The sequence below is a fragment of the Bombyx mori genome, chromosome 25 (assembly GCF_030269925.1).
Source record: "Bombyx mori chromosome 25, ASM3026992v2".
Classification (NCBI taxonomy): Eukaryota; Metazoa; Arthropoda; class Insecta; order Lepidoptera; family Bombycidae; genus Bombyx; species Bombyx mori.
This window is the reverse complement of record NC_085131.1, coordinates 874,073-896,696: the sequence shown is the minus strand read 5'-3', so window position 1 is coordinate 896,696 and position 22,624 is coordinate 874,073. Positions and strand designations below refer to the sequence as shown.

Sequence of the window (22,624 nt, the reverse complement as noted above, 5' to 3'; positions counted from 1 at the left end):
GTCAAAAGTAGGCAGGTCGATGGTATGCCGCTTCGTAATTCACCGTCCCGCTGATAAATAATGAAAATGGCTCTATAAGAGAATGTAATCTAAAAGCGGGCATTCTGCTTTGATTTTCGGCCGACGCTATATACTGACTCTTAAATTGTTACTCCATTGTACAAAAACTATCTAACATTAAACTAAAACTAAACTGTCTCCAAAGGGCTATGTTAACAAACTAGGCGAAGATACGATATCCGCCCGTAGTTTGTTAACATAGCACTACACACTGTACTGTCGAAGTGGAAAACATCAATCAATACGATGAAGCAGCGTCTTGCAGGCGACCATGACGGGGGACCTGGTCACGTCCACACAAGCGGCGGCCAACAGGGCCCGGGGTCGGCTGGCGACGCTGCTCCGCCTCCCCGGGCGGGCGGAGGAGCTGATGCTGCCCAGCGCCAGGCAGAGGCTGCAGGCTCTCGACTCTGAACCAGAGCCTGAGGAACTTGCAGAAATTCTGCTCGGCATCGGTAGGTTCTATAGGGAAAACTTAGTCCATATACACGAAGGCATGTCTCATGATGGGTGGCAGCGCTCACGTTACCTCCTCGCACCTCCCGCCATTAGAGCAGAGTTCCATATTATCTGGAACCGCTGTGTTCATCGACAGTTCGTTTCCAAAGATCTTTTTTGCCACGTACTATCCGGCTTTGGAATGAACTCCCCTCCACGGTGTTTCCCGAGCGCTATGACATGTCCTTCTTCAAACGAGGCTTGCGGAGAGTACTCAATGGTAGGCAGCGACTTGACTCTGCCCCTGGCATTGCTGACGTCCATGAGCGACGGTGACCACCTAATAGTTCACACCAGGACCGTGTTGTTCCGCCGATTCTTTCACAATGAGGCATAAAGTCTTGTTGTAACATGAGAACCGGCCGGTTTATCCGTTCAGGCACCACCGTGCCCGAGCCCGTGTTCCTGTGCTCCATCGAGCCCCCCAGCGCCATGCACCAGGCGGCGCTGGAGACGGCGCTGGAGCAGCTGCAGCGGGAGGACCCGAGCCTCAGGGTCAACGCGGATGACGAAAGCGGACAGATCGTATTGGCCGGTCAGTGGACTGTTGTTTGTGTCTCCTCTGCCTTCTATCCTCCGATTTTGTTATTTGTAGCTCATGAAGCTCGCCTCCGCGCCGAGCCCTCGCGTGGCTATGGCAACAAATGGACAGTAAGCCTTTCTCTAAACTAACTCTTGTGAGGGTGATGTTCTTTTTGAGGTCTCTGTTTCTAGGACGAAGGACTTTGAAGGGTCGAATAGCCTTTGCAATCGAGATTACGGCCTCGTGTCTCGCCGGAGGAAGCAATCGCATTATGGTTATAGAATCCAGCGGTCAAATACCTTACTCGATAACACCTTCAGCTCTAACACTAGGAGCAGGCTTAGGGACGCCGGTACTCATCGAACTCGACAAAGGGTTCGACGTGCAATCTAACCCATGAATCAGCTCTCTGAGTCTCTCGCCGGATCTTCTCAGCGGGTCGCGATTCCGATCCGATAGTAGATTCATTCGCGAAGCAGCTGCTCTTGAGCTGTTAGGTCTCATTCGGAGGCGCTCGGGTAGCTGTTAGCAAATCCCACTCCTGGCCGAGCTTTGCCCACCTGTCCTGGTGAAACTGGAAAGGCCTCCGGGCTACCAGTAATCTTTTAATCATAAAAAAAACCTTACTCGAATAGTAACTCAGAGCATGCCTAACCGCCAGGCAATAGCTAACGAAACAAGACTCTCACTTCGTCGTCTCCCACGCCAGGTATGGGCGAGCTCCACCTGGAAATCATAAAGGAGCGCATCATCAGAGAGTACAAGATAGACGTGGAGCTGGGCCCGCTGCAGATAGCGTACCGGGAGGCGCTGGTCTCTTCCGGCAAGAACACGCTCACTGTGGACAGGAAGATCGGCGGCGCCAGGCAGCAGCTGAAGGTCACCATGTCCGCCAGGACCGTCAAGGGAGTCGCTCAGGATAAGATCCTCAGGTGAGGGCCGCTCGATCCCCGTATTGCTTTTTTTTGTTCTTATTGATTATATGGGTGGTCGAGTTCACAGCCCACCTGGTGTTAAGTGGTTACTGGATCCCATAGATATCTACAACGTAAATGCGCCACCCACCTTGAGATATAAGTCCTAAGTTCTCAGTATAGTTACAACGGCAACGGCCACCCTGCAAACCGAAATACATTACTGCTTCACGGCAGAAATAGGCGGTGTGGTGGTACTTATCCGTGCGGACTCACAAGAGGTCCTACCACCAGTAACTGCTTTGTATGCTGATAGATCAGCGTTGAACTGTCGCTAGACTGCGTCTAGCCTATCGAAATAATTGATGCGAAATTATTAATTCACAATAATCGATGAAGTTATAAGTCTAATTAAAATTATTTGTACGGTTTTATTTTTGGCGTTTGTAATACTTTACAGTTTTCGTCGTTACAGAACTCGTCAGTTAAGACGAAGAGTTCGATAAAGTGAACTAGCCCATAGACACAGCCCACTGAGTTTCTCGCCGGATCTACTCAGTGGGTCGCGTTTCCGATCCAGTGATAGATTCTGCGAAGCACTGCTCTGGGGCTATTGATGACAAATTCTCTCAGATTGAGCCCGTGAGCTCACTTACCTGTAGCTGGAATAGGCTACATTTAAAATGAGAATCATTTGAAAATATGATTTTTTTTAAGGTTAAGGTAATAATATATAATAATAAATAAGGTAAAAATAAAATTTATGATCTGGTAACTAAGACCTTTAAGTCATATCTTATTGTAATTTATATTCTTATTTTTATGAAAAATGATAACATGGAGTGAAATGAAATGAAATAAAGATGATTAATTTGAGATCAACTGGGATGAAGTTAAATGAAATGAGATGAGATGATATGGGATGAAGGAAAATGGTGGTCATTTACTGAGATTTTTTTAGTGTACTTTTTGGAGGATCCCGAGAAGTCACGTCTAGCGGCATTGTTTCATTTTCCCACATCTGTGCACTTTCACAGATATTAAACAGTGCAGATTGTTTAAAAAAAAACTTAGAATACAAATTATTAAATTTTAAACAGTTAATAAACCACAGTTATTACACATTTAAACCTGAAGAAACACTAAATAGACAAAATAAAACAGATCACACAACTTCACGCCTCGCGTTCCCGCCAAAAAGTCCCGTTTGAAAATACTTTACATTTTACTCATGGTAGGACCTCTTGTTTACTGGTGGTAGGACCTCTTGTGAGTCCGCGCGGGTGGGTACCACCACCCCCGCCTATTTCTGCCGTGAAGCAGTAATGCGTTTCGGTTTGAAGAGTGGGGCAACCGTTGTAACTATACTGAGACCTTAGAACTTATATCTCAAGGTGGGTGCCGCATTTACGTTGAAGATGTCTATGGGCTCCGGTAACCACCTAACACCAGGTGGGCTGTGAGCTCGTCCACACATCTAAGCAATAAAAAAAAAGAATTACTCCACAGGTTAGATAAGACGGTCGAGAGCGCGTCGAACCTCGCGCATCTGCACCCGCGGCAGCTGCAGGCCGTGCGGCAGGGGGTCGCCGCCGCGCTGCTGCACGGGCCCAAGCTCGGCTGTCCGGTACGTCACGCCATTGAGACATCCACCTCAAAGCACTAGTAACATACAGACACGTACATACATGCGTACAATGTTTAGTAGACGATAGTGGGGATGCTACGAAGAGTCGCACAAAGAGGAGACCGAGGAGACCTCTCGCCGGCTGAATCCTATACATTTATGTGTTTGTGTCTCTATGGACTTATTAACGATTCTAAAGATGTTTCACTTCAAAAATATGTATGTAAAGCGAAATGTGAACATGAATACACGGCGCGGCGACCTCACATGAGGTCACCTCACGAGGGCAACTGCTTTATCACGTGCAGGTGGTGGACGTGCAGGTGACGCTGCACTGGTTCGAGTCCGGGCGCGGCACCTCCGACTCCGTAGTGACGGCGTCCGTCGCCCAGTGCTTGAGGAAGGCGAGTACCCCTATTACCTTGTCGTATTATACATTAACTTATAGATATGTCGCATCCGGATACGATAAACGAAACGAAAGCGCCATCTAGTGGGTGCGAGCCGCAACTGCTCGTCAAGCGTCGGCTCAGTTCGAGTGGTGGGCTTCGGCAGAGTCGAGATGTTGTCGCGCGAGTGGGATCGAAGCACATTCGTTGCCTGACTCGCGAAGAGTGAAGACGTCTCAGAACTGTCATCGTTTCGTGCTGCGCAATCTCTTTGCACGATTACCCATCGTGCGCGCATTATATCATAAAATAGTGAAAATATCGGTCCATTCTGCGATAGATATTTTTATTTTATTTTTTATTGCCCTTATAGGCAGACGAGCATACGACCCACCTCATAGTGAGTGGTTAGCATCGCTCGTGGACTTCAGCATTGCCAGGGGCAGAGCCAAGCCGCTGCCTACCGCTTAATACTTTCCACGGCAGTGTGCTGGCTCTTACCCTGGGGAGCTCACACGACTTACCACTAGTAATTAAAACAAACTAACAAATTTAATGCACTAAATGAATAAAAATCTTGTGGCTGTCGTAAACAAGGTCGAATTTCCATCACAGTGTTATTTCAATTCTTTAGGTGTTCGAAGAGGCGGACTCGATCCTCCTGGAGCCGGTGATGTCGCTGGAGGTGGTGTGTCCCGAGACGCACTCTCAGAGGGTGCTGGCCGACCTCTCGCGGCGGAGGGTCGAGGTGCAGCACATCCAGCTGCGACAACACAACAAGGTGAGCTGCGACCTCGTGCCTGTGTCGAGTCCACTTGGTGCTGTGGACCCAGGGCGCACGGACGTTGTCGTATCCAGCGACGGCTTAGCACCACATCGGTCATAAACACGTCCTCCCATCTATACTAATATATAAATCTACAGTGGTTTTTACGGATGTTCCGTTATAACTACTGAACCGTGCATCCGATTGACTTGAAACTTGGTATCCATGTAGAAAATAAGTGTACTTGATGGATAGGCTAATATTTATATGAGCGTTAGACTCCCTACACCAGTTGCGGGGGCGTTAATTATGAGAATCTTTGTGGGGTGAGAAATAATAATGTTAATTTTAAATGTCCAGCGAAGCGGACGGGTACTGTACGAGAAGTCGTCGTGGCCTAAAGGATAAGACGTCCGGTGCATTCGTGTGTAGCGATGCACCGGTGTTCGAATCCCGCACGCGGGTAACAATTTTTCTAATGAAATACGTACTCAACAAATGTTCACGATTGACTTCCACGGTGAAGGAATAACATCGTGTAATAAAATGAAACCCGCAAAATCATAATTTGCGTAATTACTGGTGGTAGGACCTCTTATGAGTCCGCGCGGGTAGGTACCACCACCCCGCCTATTTCTGTCGTGAAGCAGTAATGCGTTTCGGTTTGAAGGGTGGGGCAGCCGTTGTAACTATACTTGAGATCTTAGAACTTATATCTCAAGGTGGGTGGCGCATTTAGGTCGTAGGTGTCTATTGGGCTCCAGTAATCACTTAACAACCAGGCGGGCTGTGAGCTGTGTGGGTGGACACCCATCTAAGCAATAAAAAAAAATACACACAAACTCATTAAATAAAATAAACCTTATTCCCAGGTGATAGAGTGCATAGCTCCGCTGTCGGAGGTGGTGGGCTACTCGTCGACGCTGCGCTCGCTGAGCTCGGGGCTGGCCACCTTCTCCATGCAGTTCCACTCGCACCGCCAGATGGCGCCGCAACACGAGCAGCTCGCCGTCAAGAATGTCACCGGGTTCTAGACCTCGCGCTGCTGTCCAGTGTGCTTAGTGCGAGCTTTTTAACGTTCTCGATAACGTAAAAGTTAACTCAAGTTTCTATGGAGTTTGAACGTTTGCCTACGACTGTCACTAGGGGCGCTGTTCCAACTCCATACAAATTTGAGTTAACTTTTACGTTTGGAAGGTAGAGGTAAGGAGAGCCGTCTCATATGAGAGAAGCTTGAAAAAGTGTCCGACTTTTCAGTACTAAATACAGTTCAAAAATCCTCCTGAATGGCGCTAGCATAGGCACAGGGTATGATATGAATTGAGCAGTTAACTGATTGAAGTATGCTGAGTTAGGAAATTTTATATATTTAATGACAGGAAATTTTATATATTTAATGACTAGAGTAGTTAGTGACAGTGTAATATACAAGACCTCGCATGTTTACGTAGTCCATACTAATTTCGTCAATATAACCTAAAATTATTGCTGTGGTAAAACGTGGAGACATCGATTGCATTTTTAATCAGCTTTAAATAAAATACTTTTCGTGATTTTGTAGTGCTTTCAACGCCTTTTTTTAAATTTACCCGGTGGCTACTGTAGCGCCACCCTTATGTAGCAGATTTTAACGAAACTTTTCACACACAGAGGCGGTTCTCCTTACCTCTACCCCTCCATGCTTTTACGTTATCGAAAACGATAAAAACTCGCACTAAGCACACAGATAATGGCAGTTGTATAGCCCCTAAGGCTACCTACGATTAGGCAGGGGAGCTAAAAAGCGTTAAAAACGTTCACGCTATCGAGAACGTTAAAAACTCGCACTAAACTCACTGCGGGCGCAGACACGGGCGGCCTGCTCCCTCCCGCGCCCCGCACCCCCGCCGCACCACTCTGAGACATCGACCTTAGCAACGTTAAATGCTGTAGATTGTTAAATGATGTGTAAATAAAAAGAACACGAGAACATGGTGATTTATTTTTTATTAAAATCAAAGTCATTTGTTTCCAGCTACCGGTCCCCTTTTCTGGTTTATTTTTCGGCTGCCTGCAACAAAATTTTACATTATATTACTTTTTTTTTTTTTTTTTTTATTGCCTTTGTAGGCAGACGGGCATACGGCCCACCTGATGGTGAGTGGTTACCGTCGCCCATGGACTTCAGCAATGCCAGAGGCAGAGCCAAGCCGCTGCCTACCGCTTAATACTCTCCATACTTACACTCTACCATACTCCATTACTTCTTATGAATTACGTTTTGTTTTTTAAAATGTAATCAGAATAGAGATTTGCGCCACGGATCTGCCCTGGGATAAATGCCGTTACAAACTCGCCTTCATTAACCGGACCTGTAGCGATTTATATCACGGAATAGTTCAACGTAATCTTCGGCAACTTGAAGGCGTCCGATCAACTTAAATGAGAACTTGATCTGCTCGAGTGTGATCGACGACCGTACTTTGTTACTTTGACATAATAACCGAACCAGGGTCGCCAGAACAAACAAACAAACTTGTTTAATTCTAGTTCAGTGCAGTTGGAACAGCGCCCCTAGCGGCAAACGTAGACAATCGTTCAACTCCGTACAAATTTGAGTTAACTTTTACGCTATTGAGAAAATTAAAAAACACGCACTAAACCAATGATTTTTATACAACAGATATGTTATCTTCATAGTAACTGACTCTTCAAATCTGATCGCGCCATACAGTCGTGGTCAACTAATTAGGGACATTCAAGATAGTGAAGGGCTATAACCGGTTATGTACATTTAAATATAAAACCCTATTGATTTTTCAGCACCTATTATTTGCATAATGTGGTCCGATTATTATGCTATAAATGGCTGTAAATAAAAGATTTAATAAATAGAAAAAGTATTTAATATCAAAGATTAAACATGTATTAAATATTAAGGTACAATTCTGTAGTGGACATTTAATTAAGGACAGTAAAGTATAATGAAAAATACAGTTACACAAAACTTATAATCTTCAGTGTTATAATATTTTTAACAGCTCCATTTTATTACGTGTAAAATCAGTACCTAGTAGCAAAACCTTTGTTACTAATTACCACTTGACACCGATGTGGCATAGACATTATCAGTTTCTGACATGTTTCGACAGGAATGTTTGCCCATGCCTCACAAAAAGCTTCATGAAGTTCATCCAAATTTGTATTACGATAAGTGGCAACTTTTTTCTTGATTTCGTGCCAAAGGTGCTCAATTGGGTTGAGGTCCGGGCTATTTGCTGGCCAATCTAGCACCGATACAAACTGACTGGTAAGAAACTACTTGACTGAATGGGCGGTATGTTTTGGGTCGTTATCCTGCTGAAACGTTCATATAATAGGGAGATGCTCCTCATGAGGCATAGGGAAGTATAGTTTCTTTCAATATTGCCTTGTATTGATGTTGGTCTAAGTTACCCTGAACTTTCCTCACAGATCCCACTCCATGTCCAGAAAATGAACCCCATATTTTAATGTTTCCACCGCCATGTTTCACCTGTTTTTTTGTGAATCTTGGATTCATTTCCGCTTTTAAAGGACGCCGTACATATTGCCTTCCATCTGAAGAAATCAAATTAACCTTGGTATCGGCAGAGAAAAGTACATGTTTCCATTGGGCGTAGGTCCAATGTCCATATTTACGTGCAAATGCCAAACGAGCATTTCTATGTTCTTTCTTCAACAACGGTACTTTGCGAGCCACTCTTCCGAACAACCCTGCTTCTATCAAACGTTGTCGAACGGTCCTCGCAGATACACCGGCTCTTTCGTTTGCCCCAAATACTTCGTGTTTAATTAAAATAGAGCCTAGAAATGGATCTTTCTTAGCTAACCTGGTTATCATTATATCTTCTTGCGGAGTCGTTTTTCTCGATCTTTTTGTTCTGGACACATTTAAAGCTGTGTTATAGCGCTTGAAATGTTGCACTGCATTGCATACCATAGTTTTTGAACAATTTAAATATTGTGCTATCCTTCGGTATGACCAACCACGCTCGACAAACTTCATGATAAATTGATCGCAACTTTTATTTTTGCCCATTTTTCTTCAAAATAATTCTCAAAACTTCTAAACAATAAGAAAAGAAACAAAAAGTATTAAAATTCCAATTCTGAAATTAGAACGCAATACCTCAGTGTCCCTAATTAAATGGCCAGCCAGTATTCTTTGAACCAATAGCACTATGATATTGTATCAGCTATACTGTAAAGAGGTTTAATGTTTAAGAAGTTGTTATTGTTTGTATAATCGCGCACATAAATGACTAATTACACTTACATGTAAAAGATATGGAATATTGCTAAGACTCGTTGGAAAATAAAAAAAAAATTCACAATTTGGCTTAACTAGAGATTGTCCCTAATTAGTTGACCACGACTGTATATATCTACATACCTACCGATATAGTGCACACACATGTTGACAAGTAGCATTAATGAAAAGTACAAAAGATGGGATAAGCGCGTGAGTAAAAAAGATAGCTATAATTGGAACGATTGCGCTTGTTATATCATTATTGCATTTGTTTAGACGCGACTAAAGACGAAACGTCCCAATTGGCCTGTTTTCGAGTCTTCACTTGACGTGCGCTTGAAACATATCTGCTTCTTTTTACATATAAAATATCATTGCACTAAACATACAACTTGAAATTCAATTGTTTTTTTTTTATGATTGAAGGATTACTGGTGGCCCAGAGGCCTTTCCAGTTTCACCAGGACAGGTGGGCGAGCAAAGGCTCAGCCAGGAGGGGTGGGATTTGCTAACAGCTACCCGAGCGTCTCCGAAGGAGACCTAATAGCTCAAGAGCAACTGCTTCGCGAATGAATCTACTACCGGATCGGAATCGCGACCCGCTGAGAAGATCCGGCGAGAAACTCAACGAGCTGATTCATGGGCTAGGTTGCACGGCGAACTCTTTGTCGAGTTCGACGAGTACGGTTACCGGAAATTCAATTGTGTCGACATGTTGTCTAATTGCGAATCATTTTATAGTGTCACAAGCGATTTCACTCGGCTCTCAGCTCTCTGCTCTGTCGTGTAGTGGTTGGCAACGAATGAATACATATTAAAGTGACATTGACATGTCAATGCCCTGTCACTAATGTGTCTAACAGTAAGTAACAAAACCTTCGATGACCACAAAAACCAAAAAGTATTTGCAACATCGAAAATTGTATCAACTTTTAAATAAACTACATAAAATCTATCAGCACCCTCCTTCAGACGATCGGCAACAGTAAATAATCTCAAACAATACGTACGCTAAACAAGTTGTCCAGCTCGTCGAGTAAGGTCTCGTGGCGGAACGAGATCCTGACGTCGGGGACGTTGGTCTTGGTGATGTCGTTCCCGGCCGGACCCTCGTGCACGTACTGCGCGCCCAGCCAGTACTGCTTCATCTGGACCACGCGCAGACACGACAACTCATACACTTTTTTTATATATTTTTTATTGCCTAGATGTGTGGACGAGCTCACAGCCCACCTGGTGTTAAGTGATTACTGGAGCCCATAGACATCTACAAAGTAAATGCGCCATACGCCTTGAGTGAGTTCTAAGGTCTCAAGTATAGTTACAACGGCTGCCCCACCCTTCAAACCGGAACGCACTACTGCTTCACGGCAGAAATAGGCGGGGCGGTGGTACCTAATCGTGCGGACTCATAAGAGGTCCTACCACCAGTAAGATGCCCGTAAGTTCTTGATTGTTTAACCACTTCTATATTATGTACCTCACAAACGGTGTCGGTGTCTGTACCATTTGCCAAGGAGACGGCATAGATAACGTGACCATCTTTTTTTCGCGTCAAAGCGGGACCCCTACAGAATTTCGTATATAAATAAATACATAATATATAGGGTATGTCGGGGTACGATGCAATATTTAAGTGAAAAATAAAAAATATGGTTAAAAAAATCACTTCAAATAATTTATTATTGTATCTTACCCTCATTGACATCTTAATTCTTACACCAACTTGCCTTTAAAATAATATTTATAAATAACTAGCTGACGCGGCAAACGTTGTGTTGCCTTAAATGAGATTTCTAGGGAAATTCTAGTGTAGAAAAAAAAACCTCATTCAACCAAATAATACCTCATTGTAACAAAAAAAATATATCCAAAAAATAAAAATAAAAAATAAATGTTTGGGGTGGACCCTTAACATTTAGGGGGATGAAAAATAGATGTTGTTTGATTCTCAACTCTGACCGATATGCACGCTAAGATTCACGAAAATCGGTCGAGCCGTTTCGGAGGAGTTCAATCACGCACCCCGTGACACGAGAATTTTATATATTAGATTTCGCAACAAAAAACTACTATTCTACAGCAAAATTAGAGTTACTTTAGTATGTATTTTGTAATACTTTAAGGATTTGAGATAAATAAATAAGTATTCGGTAAGTTTCTAATAAACAGATAAATGAAAGCGGGACATTTTTGTTCTGGTTGGGTACAGCGGGACGGACAGCCTGAAAGCGGGACGTGTGGTCACGTTAGGCATAGAGCAAGTTGTGGCCCTCACCTCGTGCGGGAACCCGGACATGAGCACAGAGTTTCTGGCCAGCTCGCACATGTCGCACGAGCTGAGCTTCCACGCCTGCGCGGCTATACTGTACTCCTCCATCAGCGGCTCCTGGCGGTTAAACGTGTCCACTGGAGTTGCGACAAAATATAAAAACAATCTCATAAATTACTAGCTTTTGCCCGCGACTCCGTCCGCGTGGAATAGTTTTTTTTATTGCCCTTGTAGGCAGACGCGCATACGGCCCACCTGATGGTGAGTGGTTACCGTCGCCCATGGACTTCATCAATGCTAGGGGCAGAGCCAAGCCGCTGCCTACCGCTTAAAACTTTGGCATAACGCAAAATTTTACCCCTTACTTCATTTACGTAGAAAGTGAATATATTTTTGAATTATAGAATGTTAAGGAGCTATATAAACCCCTATTTTAAAACATTATTTATTGGTGCTCCACTTGTATTGGTCTTAGCGTGATGTTATATAGCCTAAAGCCTTCCTCAATAAATGGGCTATCTAATACTGAGATAATTTTTCAAATCGGAACACTAGTTCCTGAGATTAGCGCGTTCAAACAAACAAACTCTAGCTTTATTATATTAGTATGGATTGGTAGCTACTCAGCATGTGACTCTGACATTGTTGTCATTAGTGTTTCTTTATAATTGAAGTGTGTAGCAATAAATTGATGACCAAGTCGTTGTGAACCACTGTAGTGGAAGGTGACTTACCACCAGACAAAATGACATTAAATTCAAACTGACTTCACTCCATCCATATCAGACATCTCAAAAGTACCCATTATCCTCGATCGAATAGGTCCTGCTAGGGTCCAAAACCGTTTCCTGTAGTGGAAGGAAACTTAACCACTAGATACAATGACACTAAATTCAAACTGACTTCGCTTCATCCATATAAGACATCTCAAAAATACCCGTCGGCTTCGATCGAGGATACCTGGCTAAGGTCCAAAACCGTTCCGTTTCGTGTGTATAGTAATTACGAGTGCTCACGGTCGGCATGCTCTCATCAATGTATTGTCAGTCATAATATCAACGCCGGAAAAGCGAATAAGCTACCCTAGTAAAATGGAACTGCAGAGGATCATCAGTGCTCAGAGTGACCCGGAGTCCTCTCGCGAAGTACTCTGGCAGCGGGTTCCTATGGTAGTTGAGGAACAGCGAGTTGTTGCTGAGCGGAGACATCGCGATGTAGATCTGGGCCAAGTAGTACGCGTACTGGAGCACGGGCACCTAAAAATAGAGTAAGGTTTTTTTTATTTTTTTTATTGCTTAGATGGGTGGACGAGCGCACAGCCCACTTATTGTTAAGTGGTTACTAGAGCCTATAAACATCTACGACGTAAATGCGGCTCTCACCCTGAGATATAAGTTCTAAGGTTTCAGTGTATTTACAATGGCTGCCCCCCTTTCAAACCGAAACGCATTACTGCTTCACGGCAGAATTAGGCAGGGTGGTGGTACCTACCGTTTGGGCGGCCTGACGGGCTGCCATATCGAGACGGCTGACGTTTCAGAGCCTTCGATTCGCCTCGAAGGCTCCGTCGGCCGGGCGTTCTTGGGGTGAGCTGCGCTGTCTGGTTGCAGTGTTGACCGCGGTAAACCCCTACTTTATCCGGGTTCTGACCTCGGAGGGGATCGGACGCTTGGGCGAAGAGTGCAGGGGAGTCGATCAGTGGGTGGGGCCCTAAAATTCCTTAGGCCCGCGGTCTACTCCCAACACCTTGCAGATCGTCAAGTCCCACATACCCCGCGCGCCCCCTGGGCGCGGGGACCTCGTAGGAGGTTCGGCCTCCTACCCGAAAAAAAAAGGGCGGTGGTACCTACCCGCGCGGATTCACAAGGGGTCCTCCTACCACCAGTAAAAGTGATAATGGACTCAAGCTTTGTGTATCCAGCCACAGCTAAAGCTGATATATCGTGGATGAATAGAAACCTTTCTCAGGATGAGTCCGTGAGATATGTTCTCGGCGAGGAGGAATCCGGCGCTCAGGTGCGCGGCGGGCCCGGCCTCCCCGCAGTGGGGGCGCAGCACGAATGTGTTCAGCCCCTGCTCCCTTTTTAAACAACCAAAAAAATATTAAAAACTTTCAGTTTTGTGTGCGGTTTCAAAGCTAGGACAGTAGCTACTTCAGCAGACCAAGGACCGCGATCATATCCGCTAACAACATGCCAATAACAATATGTCATCTAAATATATAGGTACAATTTCTTAGAAGCTTCGAATGCTAGTGCTTTAGTAGAGTCTACACTGGTGAGCATTACAATATATAAGTACCACGTAGGGGACGGCGAAACGGAATATGTGTAAGAGGGGAGTGAGCGAAGAAACGGTATATGATAGAGGAGTATGGAAGCAGAAAACGCGCCGACCCCAGGTGACTGGGAGAAGGACAGGAGAATGATGATGATGAGGAACGGGAAACGTCTTGGTTAGTGTCTACAAGGGTGACGACAAATGCTTACTTGCGCAACTCATTGAGGGTGACCATGTTAGCGTACATGTAGTACAGGTAGTACGCGTACGGAGGGTTCTCCTCGTCGTTCCATTCCTCGGGAGTTCTCATATGTTCGCTGAGGTTCGGGATCTCCGGCTTGGACTCATCGTCCACGCTATCGAACCCGATCACGTGCTGGACAAAACATATTTGATACTACCAGTATTAGAATGCCGACAGCAGCAATGGGGTATTTTAAAATGCAGAAATACTTAAAAGAAAAAAAATCCAGCTAATTTCACTGTAATGATATATGCAGTTTCAGAATGCGACGTTCGTAATTTTATATACCTACTAGATGACCCGGCAAACGTTTTTGCCATATATAAGATTTCTAAGGAATTTCTAGTGTAGGAAAAAAAACTAACTTATTGTAAGTGTGTAAGGATGTGGTAAATGAGTGACAGAGACATGTAGCGCTGTGAACAATGAGGGAATATAAAAATAACAAAACCTCTTCAACCACAAACAAGCCTCATTATAAAAAGAAAAATTGTCCAAAAAATAAATGTTAGGGGTGGACAACCCTTATCACTTAGGGGTATGAAAAATAGATAGTAGCCGATTCTCAGACCTACTGAACATGCATATAAAATTTCATAAAAATCGGTCAAACCGTTTCAGAGGAGTATGGTAATTAACATTGTGACACGAGAGTTTTATATGTATATGATATTGTTCAGTAACTCTTAGCACACACACGACGCTCTCTTTTCGTGTTATTAAGATTATGAAATGAAACTGGACCACTGTAACTTAGCTGTTGGATTGCGAATTTGTTCGCTCCGTCTGTCCTATTAATCCATCCTATTAATTTTCATGTCTTTTTGGCTGCATTTGGAAGAAAAGATAATGTAATTTATGTGACGGGCGCTCGCATGTCACATGACCGATGTAGCAGGTTTGCTGATTAAATCTTCAAACTGCCACTGCGTTTTCGAAAGATATATCAAACGAATCGTTCCTACTGTTTTTTAAATAGAATTTGCACTGAATATCAAACCGCCAAGAATTTGTGCAGCTCCGGATTGGAACTGGGGTCGATGGAAACTTCAAACAACGGATCAAAAAGGTTGCTCAGAAACTGCTGGAAATTCTTCAGCAACTTGTTGATGCGGTAGATATCACTACAACGAAACAAAACTAGATCAAGTTTTATAATAATAAAAACCTATTCGGGGTTTTTTTTATGATTGAATGGTGGCCCGGAGACCTTTCCAGTTTCACCAGGACAGGTGGGCGAGCACGGGCTCAGCCATGAGGGGTGGGATTTGCGAACAGCTGCCCGAACGCCTCCGAAGGAGACCTAACAACTCAAGAGCAACTGCTTCGCGAATTAATCTACTGCCGTATCGGAATCGCGACCCGCTGAGAAGATCCGGCGAAAAACTCAGCGAGCTGATGCATGAGTTAGGTTGCACGTCGAGCTCTTTTTCGAGTTCGACGCGTACGTTTACCGGGGTCTCTAAGCCTGCTTCTAGTATTAGAGCTGAAGGCGTCTAATGCAACGGTAATTGGATCTGATGGATCCGTAAGGACGTATCTAGGGCGTCGACTGTGACTGGCTCCTGCGTGATCAGGATTCGGGGAGTAGTCAGCGGCGGCAACGATAAGGCGATTATCATGACGGCGGGAATTGTATTTGCGGCGAATCCACCCCTGCATCACTTTCATTACGACAGGAACCTAAAACAGTTTTGACAGACTCACTAGAGCCTGGGGACCTGCACGAGCCACCTCACGTGGGGCGAGTGCACGTCGTTCCGGACCGCCCACGACGCCAGCCGACTCCACTCGCTGCTGCTCTTGCAGTACACCGAGATGCGGGGCTCGGAGTACGTGTACTTATTCTCTGCGAAATCCGACATCACTTCCTACAAACGCAGCATCTTATACTAACAGAGCATTCGGAAGGCGGAAGAGTCCACGGTTCGCTTAGGTTGTAGATGTCTCCATAGAAATCTACTACGTAAATGGTTTGATAACCACTTAACATTAGGTGGGCCGCGATCTCGACCCTCCATCTAAGCATAAAAACGTTTTCGGTTTCGTTTTTTACTTAACTTCATTGCATATGAGTCGCGTGATCTGTTTGGTGTTAAGCGGTTATCGGACCATAAAAGCCACATGGTGAATTATCGCCATGATCTTGTCGTGCCTTTTCTACTTCGAATACGTGACACAGTCTACAGCAGTGTTTCCCAACCTTTTTTGTGCCATGGCCCCACTGCAACATTTCTAAAATTTTTATGTCCGCATACCTAATTTTTAACATTTAAAAATTGACTTGTTCACTTAATAAACATAAATATAGGTTTTAGGAAGAAGTCACTATGATATTCAGATGAGAACAGATTGATAATTTGATACAGATTTTCTATATTAATTTAGTGCGATTGCCCACCCTTAAATATCAAATTGCCTCCTTGTGGGGCGTAGACCCTATGTTGGGAAACACCGGTCTACAGGAATACCTTAATGATGTTGGCGAAATACGTTCCGTTCATGTAGTTGTCGGTCTTCAAGAACACTTCCCTCAGTCGGCTCTCTCCGACCGGATTGTATTTGGCATTGAACTTATCAAAACGATGGAAAGTGTTGCGGTCCTGGACATTTCATCATCACTTATAAACAGTACAAGGGTGGGGTCATGTCGTTTTGAAAAATATATTACATTAAATCTGATTGATTCGGTGGTGCAATAGTTAGAGCTGAGGGTCGTGGGTTCGATTCTCGCATCGGACAAACATTCGTGTGATGAACAAGTTTGTTTGCTCTGTGTGTGGATGCTTATTATTTATATAGGTATGTATTTAAAGATATTTATGTTAGTCAGTCTCTGGTACCCGTAGCGCGGGGAATCCTAAATTCGGACCGGTTGATCGTGCGTGATTTGTTTCCAATTATTAAAAAATATATTAATACAACAATTATTTATAAATTCTAGTCCACTTCGGAACTAGTAATCTACTACCAGTGTACCACAGGGTTCGGATTCAATACCTGGATGATATTGTTTTTGTTAATAATTCTCGGTATTCCGACTCTGGGCTGTATTCGTTATTGTTTTATAGTTGTACATTTCCCTAGCTAAAGACACGCCAAACTCCTGATTGATTACTGAATGATTAACTTGATAGTAATATTGAGTGAACGACAAATAATATATGAAAGGCAAACAAAGCAACATCTTGTAGTAGCTCTTTCTTATTTAATTCAAAAGATTTATCACCGTACCGCGTGAACGTCCAGTATGTCAACGTTGAGGTCGTAGGCGTCGAGCTGCATCTCCTCAAACACAGATTTGAGGGTCATCGGGACCCCGCGTTGCAAGGCCACCACCTCGTGGGCGTTCTGCCGCAGGGTACGCTTGATGAACCGCAACAAATGTTTCTGGTTCATGCACGACGCAGCGTGAATGTGAGTATCCACTTTTCTGAAAAGTTGTTATGTTGATTTAAAAAAAATTGGGGGTATGGCCCGTTGCGTCATCAAGAACCACTGTCTTTCGCGAAGCAATGCTTGATTTATAGGATAAAAGTTTTGCAATGAAGTCGACCACACTCAACGCGATGTTTATGTTTTTTTGTTTTATTTTGAAAGATTACTAGTGGTCCAAAGGCCTTTCCAGTTTCACCAGGACCTGTGGGCGAGTTAAACTAACAGGAGGGGTGGGATTTGCTAACAGCTGTCCGGGCGTCTCCAAAGGAGACCTAACAACTCAAGAGTTTAATATTAGGTCAAACGAGCTCGAATCCATTTATAGATAATTTTTGAAGTCTGCTGATTCCTCGTTCCTGCTGGGGCCATCCTCGTACACACACGACACGTCCAACTTCGTCGCGCTTAAACTGACAATTGATTCAGTAACTAAATTTAGAACAGTGTAATCAGAAGCTTCTAAATTTGCTTCTGAATTCAGTCGACTAAATTCAGCCAAGTGTAATAAGACTGTATATTAGAGCTGTGAATACAATGCCGTGCTATGCACACAATGCTATACAGTAGCGTACGCTGTGTACCTGATGTTGTAGAAGTCTCGATGCGGAACAGCTTTCTGTAAAGCCAGCTCGTGAAGCTCATTCAGCAGTACGTGCATCTTGAACTTAGACTTCAGGTAGCTCAGACGACGAAAACAAAACGATTTCCTGTGTGCCAAAAATAAAATCCACAAATAACTTAATTTTGCCGAGGATGTTTTTTTACTGGTATAGTGAGCCCACACTGGCACGGATCAACTTCCTACTGCTATTGACGCGAAGTCACCTCCTGTTTGCACCATTTCCTGCCCACCATTTCAATTTGTGAAGACTTTAATAACCATTGACTCTACACGTCAGCGCTTTAAAGTACATATAATTATTTTTTTTGGTTAGCGTCGGGTTTTAAAAAATATAGTGGCAGCCTCGGCAAACTAGAGCTCGAACTAGAGATCAAATACACAATTTTTGTAGCGTATTTTGTTTCGATTATAGTATTTCCTAAATAGAATCGTAGCTAATATATGTACTGTACTGTGAATTTCGCTTGTGAAATTTTCAAATTCATCCAACGCATACTGGTGAAGGTGGAACGAATCTACTAACAGCGGTCCATCAGCGACCATGTCACTCAGCTTCCCCATATCGTCGACGTACTGCTTGAATTTGACGGTGCGGTAAGGTAAGGGCCTGCCCGAAGCCGCATCACCCTCGCTGCGGTAGACCGCGACCACACCGTCCACCCATCGGAACGAGTACCGCCGATCTGGGGGGCTTGGACAAGCCCACGGGTCCACGAGTCCTGAAGGAATACTCAACATTACGAATATTATTATTATCTCTAGGAAAAGAACTATCAAAGTTACTGAACCAATTATAAAAATATGCGAATTGATATAAAATTCAAAATACCCATCATTGGCTCCACATCTTCGTGGCTCTCCAAGGAAGTTCTCATTGTGTCAGCCGGCTTTGTCATGGATATTCTGCTCATCAGTGGAACTTGAAGACAAACATACTATTAGATGTCAATTGACATGGCTGAAGAAAAACTGAAGCTTAAAAAGAGTATACCATTGTGTACACTAATTACGTCACCTCATTTTCAAGCTGGAGTGGGTTTCTCGAATATTTAGTTAATACCAAGTCAGTTCTTGTTTGAGCAATGCTCGTAGTTTGATTCAGTAGCTAACATCTTGTTTCTTGCTCGCTTTGTATTTAAAATGAAGAGAGAATAATGGAATCACGTTTTCGAATGAGCGAGCCTTGAGTTTTCTTAGCGCTATTACAGAACCTTCTTTAAAAGGGGTTTAAAAAAGGTCCCAATCGAAGGGCACTATGACTTAGCTGTGTGTTTGTTTAACGATGCCTACGAACAATAGTCATTAATAGGTAATAGTCATTAATAAGAAAGCCGCTCGTTCGAATTTAGGTGCTTACTCTCCCTTAAACAGAATCCTTTAGGACTACAATAATGTCCACGGTAGCGAGGTCTCCGTCAATGCTCGCTCGAGTTGTCCGATTGCGCTGAATTAATTTTAAGTGAAATAGATGTTTTTTCTAACTGTCTCACAACTTACAGGAAAAATCTGTCGCGGATCATTTCCCGTAGTAGTCGAAATTCGACTATAATTAATTGGAATTGTAAGTTCTACTTTTAAGATTGTATTTTATACTTCTTTAATCATAAATTTCGCCAAGACTACACTATAAAAAATATTAACAAAGACAAACAATATTTAATCTATTCTCAATTTGACAACAGACGACAAGAACAAAAGCTTGACAATAAATAGTATGCATGCGTGTGTGCGTCAAATACATGGTATGTAGTGTGTGTAATGTTTTCTTTATTGATTTAATGTATCTTTTATGCATAATTTTAAAAAAAATATTAGCATTGTGCACTTCTTCTCTGTATTCTCTATAAGTATGGAAAATTTCATACTCCTCCGTCCGCGCAATTTTCGTAAAAAGGGATACAAAGTTTTTGCTTCACGTATTAATATATAGATTAATCTTAAGCAATCAATCAAATGTAATCAAATCTTAGTTATATAATTTTTTATTTTTGTTTTTAATGCCTTCAATCGATGGTTAATGCACTGTCGATTGCACCTTTGACATCTGCCATGAACTTTGTTGTTGCAACTTAATAAATAAATAAATAGGTAGCATGGTTGATATAACAGGCGAATATATACAATAGAAGACTAATATATAAAACTTTACCAACATCTAGTAACGGAATGGTGCGGACTAAGAGTTACATTGTTGTGTCGTTGCTGGAACTCTTCGGAGGAGCACGTTGTCAGCTGTAGATACTGCTCGGCTGCCATACCTTGAATAATTCAACCAACCTACTGGTGGTAAGACCTCTTGTGAGTCCGCACGGGTAGGTACCACCACCCCGCCTATTTCTGCCGTGAAGCAGTAATTCGTTTCGGTGTGAAGGGTGGGGTAGCCGTTGTCACTATACTGATACCTTAGAACTTATATCTCAAGGTGGGTGGCGCATTTACATTGTAGATGTCTATGGGCTCCAGTAACCACTTAACACCAGGTGGGCTGTGAGCTCGTCCAACCATCTAAGCAATAAAAAAAAACTGATGATATTTATGAAATGTACCAAGCTTGGCTCTGTTGATTCTTGATGAATTGTAAATTTCCAAATATAGTAAGTATATCGGTGATATTGTTTTAAAATTCAATAGTGTAAATTAAGGTACCTACCATTCAGGCAGTCAAAATAGGGCAATCTCCCTAAGATTTTTGCAATGATAAGATCTTATTATCCTACGTCACATGTATCTTTATAAAATAGGCAGAGCCGAAGCACTTTAGTACATCATTCTTTTCTGTTTGTCAACTGTGAATTATTTTTTCGTTTAGCATTGACGAGTTGTAGCTCGTAACTGTACTTTGACAAATAAAACCTAGGAGGAAATGTAATACATAAAATGTATCTAAATTTTGATATGTCGGTCGATAAATTATGCTCGTAATTCAGCCAGTTTAATATTCTGTCTACAACTAACTGTCCAAATTAAGTAAAGCGCGAGTAAAGTCCATAGATTCCTTGTGCTTGTCGAGCATTCGCCGCGGGGAGCCGTGCCCGGAGAAGAACTCCACCAGCGTCTCCGGGAAGGACTGCTGGGCGGCCTCCATGTAGTAGCGACGCAAGCCCAACGCTTCGACCAGCAGAGTGGCTGAACGTATCAACTCCTCTATGGGCACCTGATGAAATAAATACCCTTGTTTAAGCTGTTAGCATTAACATTAAATACGCCAGCGGTGTCACGTGCCAGAGAATAATGATTTACTCGAGAGAGTACCATTTCAAACGAATTCGAAGTGGAACACAAATTCTAGTTTTTTTCCTACCTATGCTGATAGCCTTGAGAGGCCATTTCAGTGTAACCTTAACTAGTAGGTGAGCTCACGGGGCCCAAGCTTGACGACGTTGCTAACACGAACCCTAGCAAGAGCAGTGCTTCGCAGAATCTACCACCGGATCGAAAACGCGACCCACTGAGAAGATCCGGCGAGAAACTCAATGGACTGTGTCTGTAGGTTAATTTACTCGTCGAGCCCTTCGCGACTGGTTCTCGGAAGACGGTGACCGATGCTTAAAGTACCTAAAAGCACCCTTAATGGATCGGGGGATCCGTAATGACGTGTTTAGGGTACGCGGGGACGTTGGTACCGTCTCATGCGGGTCAACAACACGTCCTACCATCAGTTCTAAAACTAGACGCTTGTCATACCCCAGTGATATGTATACCGGCGACGGAGACTCTCTGGAACGGGACCTGGTTGTCGGCACGGCGCCGCGTGCTGTCGCCGGGACCTCGAACATGTGTGCGCGTCGCTGCGACCGCATTATCGTTCGCTTCGCTGTTATATATATATATATTTATAGATAATAATTTATAACCTATTTTAATTAAGAAATTAACGATCTCGTGATACTTTGTGAACTTAACTTGTAGACACCGCAGTTGTAATATCGAAGGTCGAAAAGCTATTTGGTTTAGGCGACATTTTTGCAGCTTTACTGGAGAGCCATTTAAATTTCAAATTTTCGAAAAAATACCTTAACAAATAAACTTCTTCAGCTATTTCAATGGGGTTAACTTAATTGAAGTTCAATTATAAACATCAAATTGTTGATACTAATACCAAATAAAAAGCATATTTAATTACAATGATAAATATCGCGTATTAATTGAAATGTCGCCTAAATAAAATATCCTTTCACCTCTCGATATTATCTGGAACCACCTAAATCCGTAGGCGCCTTTTCAGACATCTTTTCCCACATTGCACTTAGCTCTGGAATTAGCCCCTCTTCGATATGACTTTTTGAAATGGCTCCTGATATCTATGGACAGCATTTACCGTAACATTAAATCCGAGCGCTTGGCCCTCACATGTTTATTAGCATACTGGTACTATCATGATTTCACGGAAATCACACTTCATTTTTAAAAACTCGACAAGTAATTGTAAGTTGTAACATTATTTTTTAAATAAATTTCCTTACGAGCGAGATCTCGACCATTTTTTATATTCCTTATGTGTTCCGAACATCCTGAATGTATTAGATACGTTATAATTTTTGGTTTTACGATATATAAATTTGGTTGAAATTAAATCTCTTATTTATTTTTAAAATATATAAAGATAACAGTAGCACTTTATCCCATTTTACTTTGAACAGACGAAAATTGAAAGTGTGGTTAACATTCTAAAAGTGAGCCAAATAGAGAGTGACGACACTGATTTGTGTCAAGCAATA

At 43.0% G+C, this 22,624-nt stretch overlaps 2 protein-coding genes across 4 annotated transcripts in view; one reads left to right on the top strand and one right to left on the bottom strand.

Moving 5' to 3' along the window:
- Nucleotides 1-6,754, top strand: part of LOC101746335 (ribosome-releasing factor 2, mitochondrial) — a 12,754-nt gene extending 6,000 nt beyond the window's left edge. The window contains exons 8-14 of the mRNA XM_004925665.5: nt 326-515; nt 938-1,093; nt 1,791-2,013; nt 3,505-3,622; nt 3,931-4,026; nt 4,646-4,792; nt 5,650-6,754. Coding sequence (XP_004925722.1) covers nt 326-515; nt 938-1,093; nt 1,791-2,013; nt 3,505-3,622; nt 3,931-4,026; nt 4,646-4,792; nt 5,650-5,811 — 1,092 coding nt within the window. The 3' untranslated portion in view covers nt 5,812-6,754. The remainder of the gene's footprint in view (nt 1-325; nt 516-937; nt 1,094-1,790; nt 2,014-3,504; nt 3,623-3,930; nt 4,027-4,645; nt 4,793-5,649) is intronic.
- LOC101746189 (AMP deaminase 2) lies at nt 6,745-22,624 on the bottom strand. 3 transcript variants are annotated; one of them, XM_004925664.4, is made up of 17 exons: nt 22,370-22,624; nt 21,591-21,720; nt 20,862-21,060; nt 20,060-20,164; nt 18,736-18,825; nt 18,430-18,625; nt 17,866-17,991; nt 17,081-17,279; nt 16,318-16,449; nt 15,554-15,717; nt 14,847-14,970; nt 13,812-13,978; nt 13,282-13,402; nt 12,405-12,578; nt 11,329-11,439; nt 10,061-10,198; nt 6,745-6,827 (listed from the first exon to the last, which is right to left on the bottom strand). In XM_004925664.4, the coding sequence occupies exons 1-17, from the start codon at nt 22,414-22,416 to the stop codon at nt 6,813-6,815; spliced, it is 2,238 nt and encodes a 745-aa protein (XP_004925721.1). In that variant the 5' UTR covers nt 22,417-22,624; the 3' UTR covers nt 6,745-6,812. The 3 variants fall into 3 exon arrangements, with proteins under 3 accessions (XP_004925721.1, XP_062532017.1, XP_062532018.1); XM_062676033.1 differs by lacking the exon at nt 22,370-22,624 and adding an exon at nt 22,108-22,206; XM_062676034.1 differs by lacking the exons at nt 20,862-21,060; nt 21,591-21,720; nt 22,370-22,624 and having other exon boundaries at nt 18,736-18,841; nt 20,060-20,157.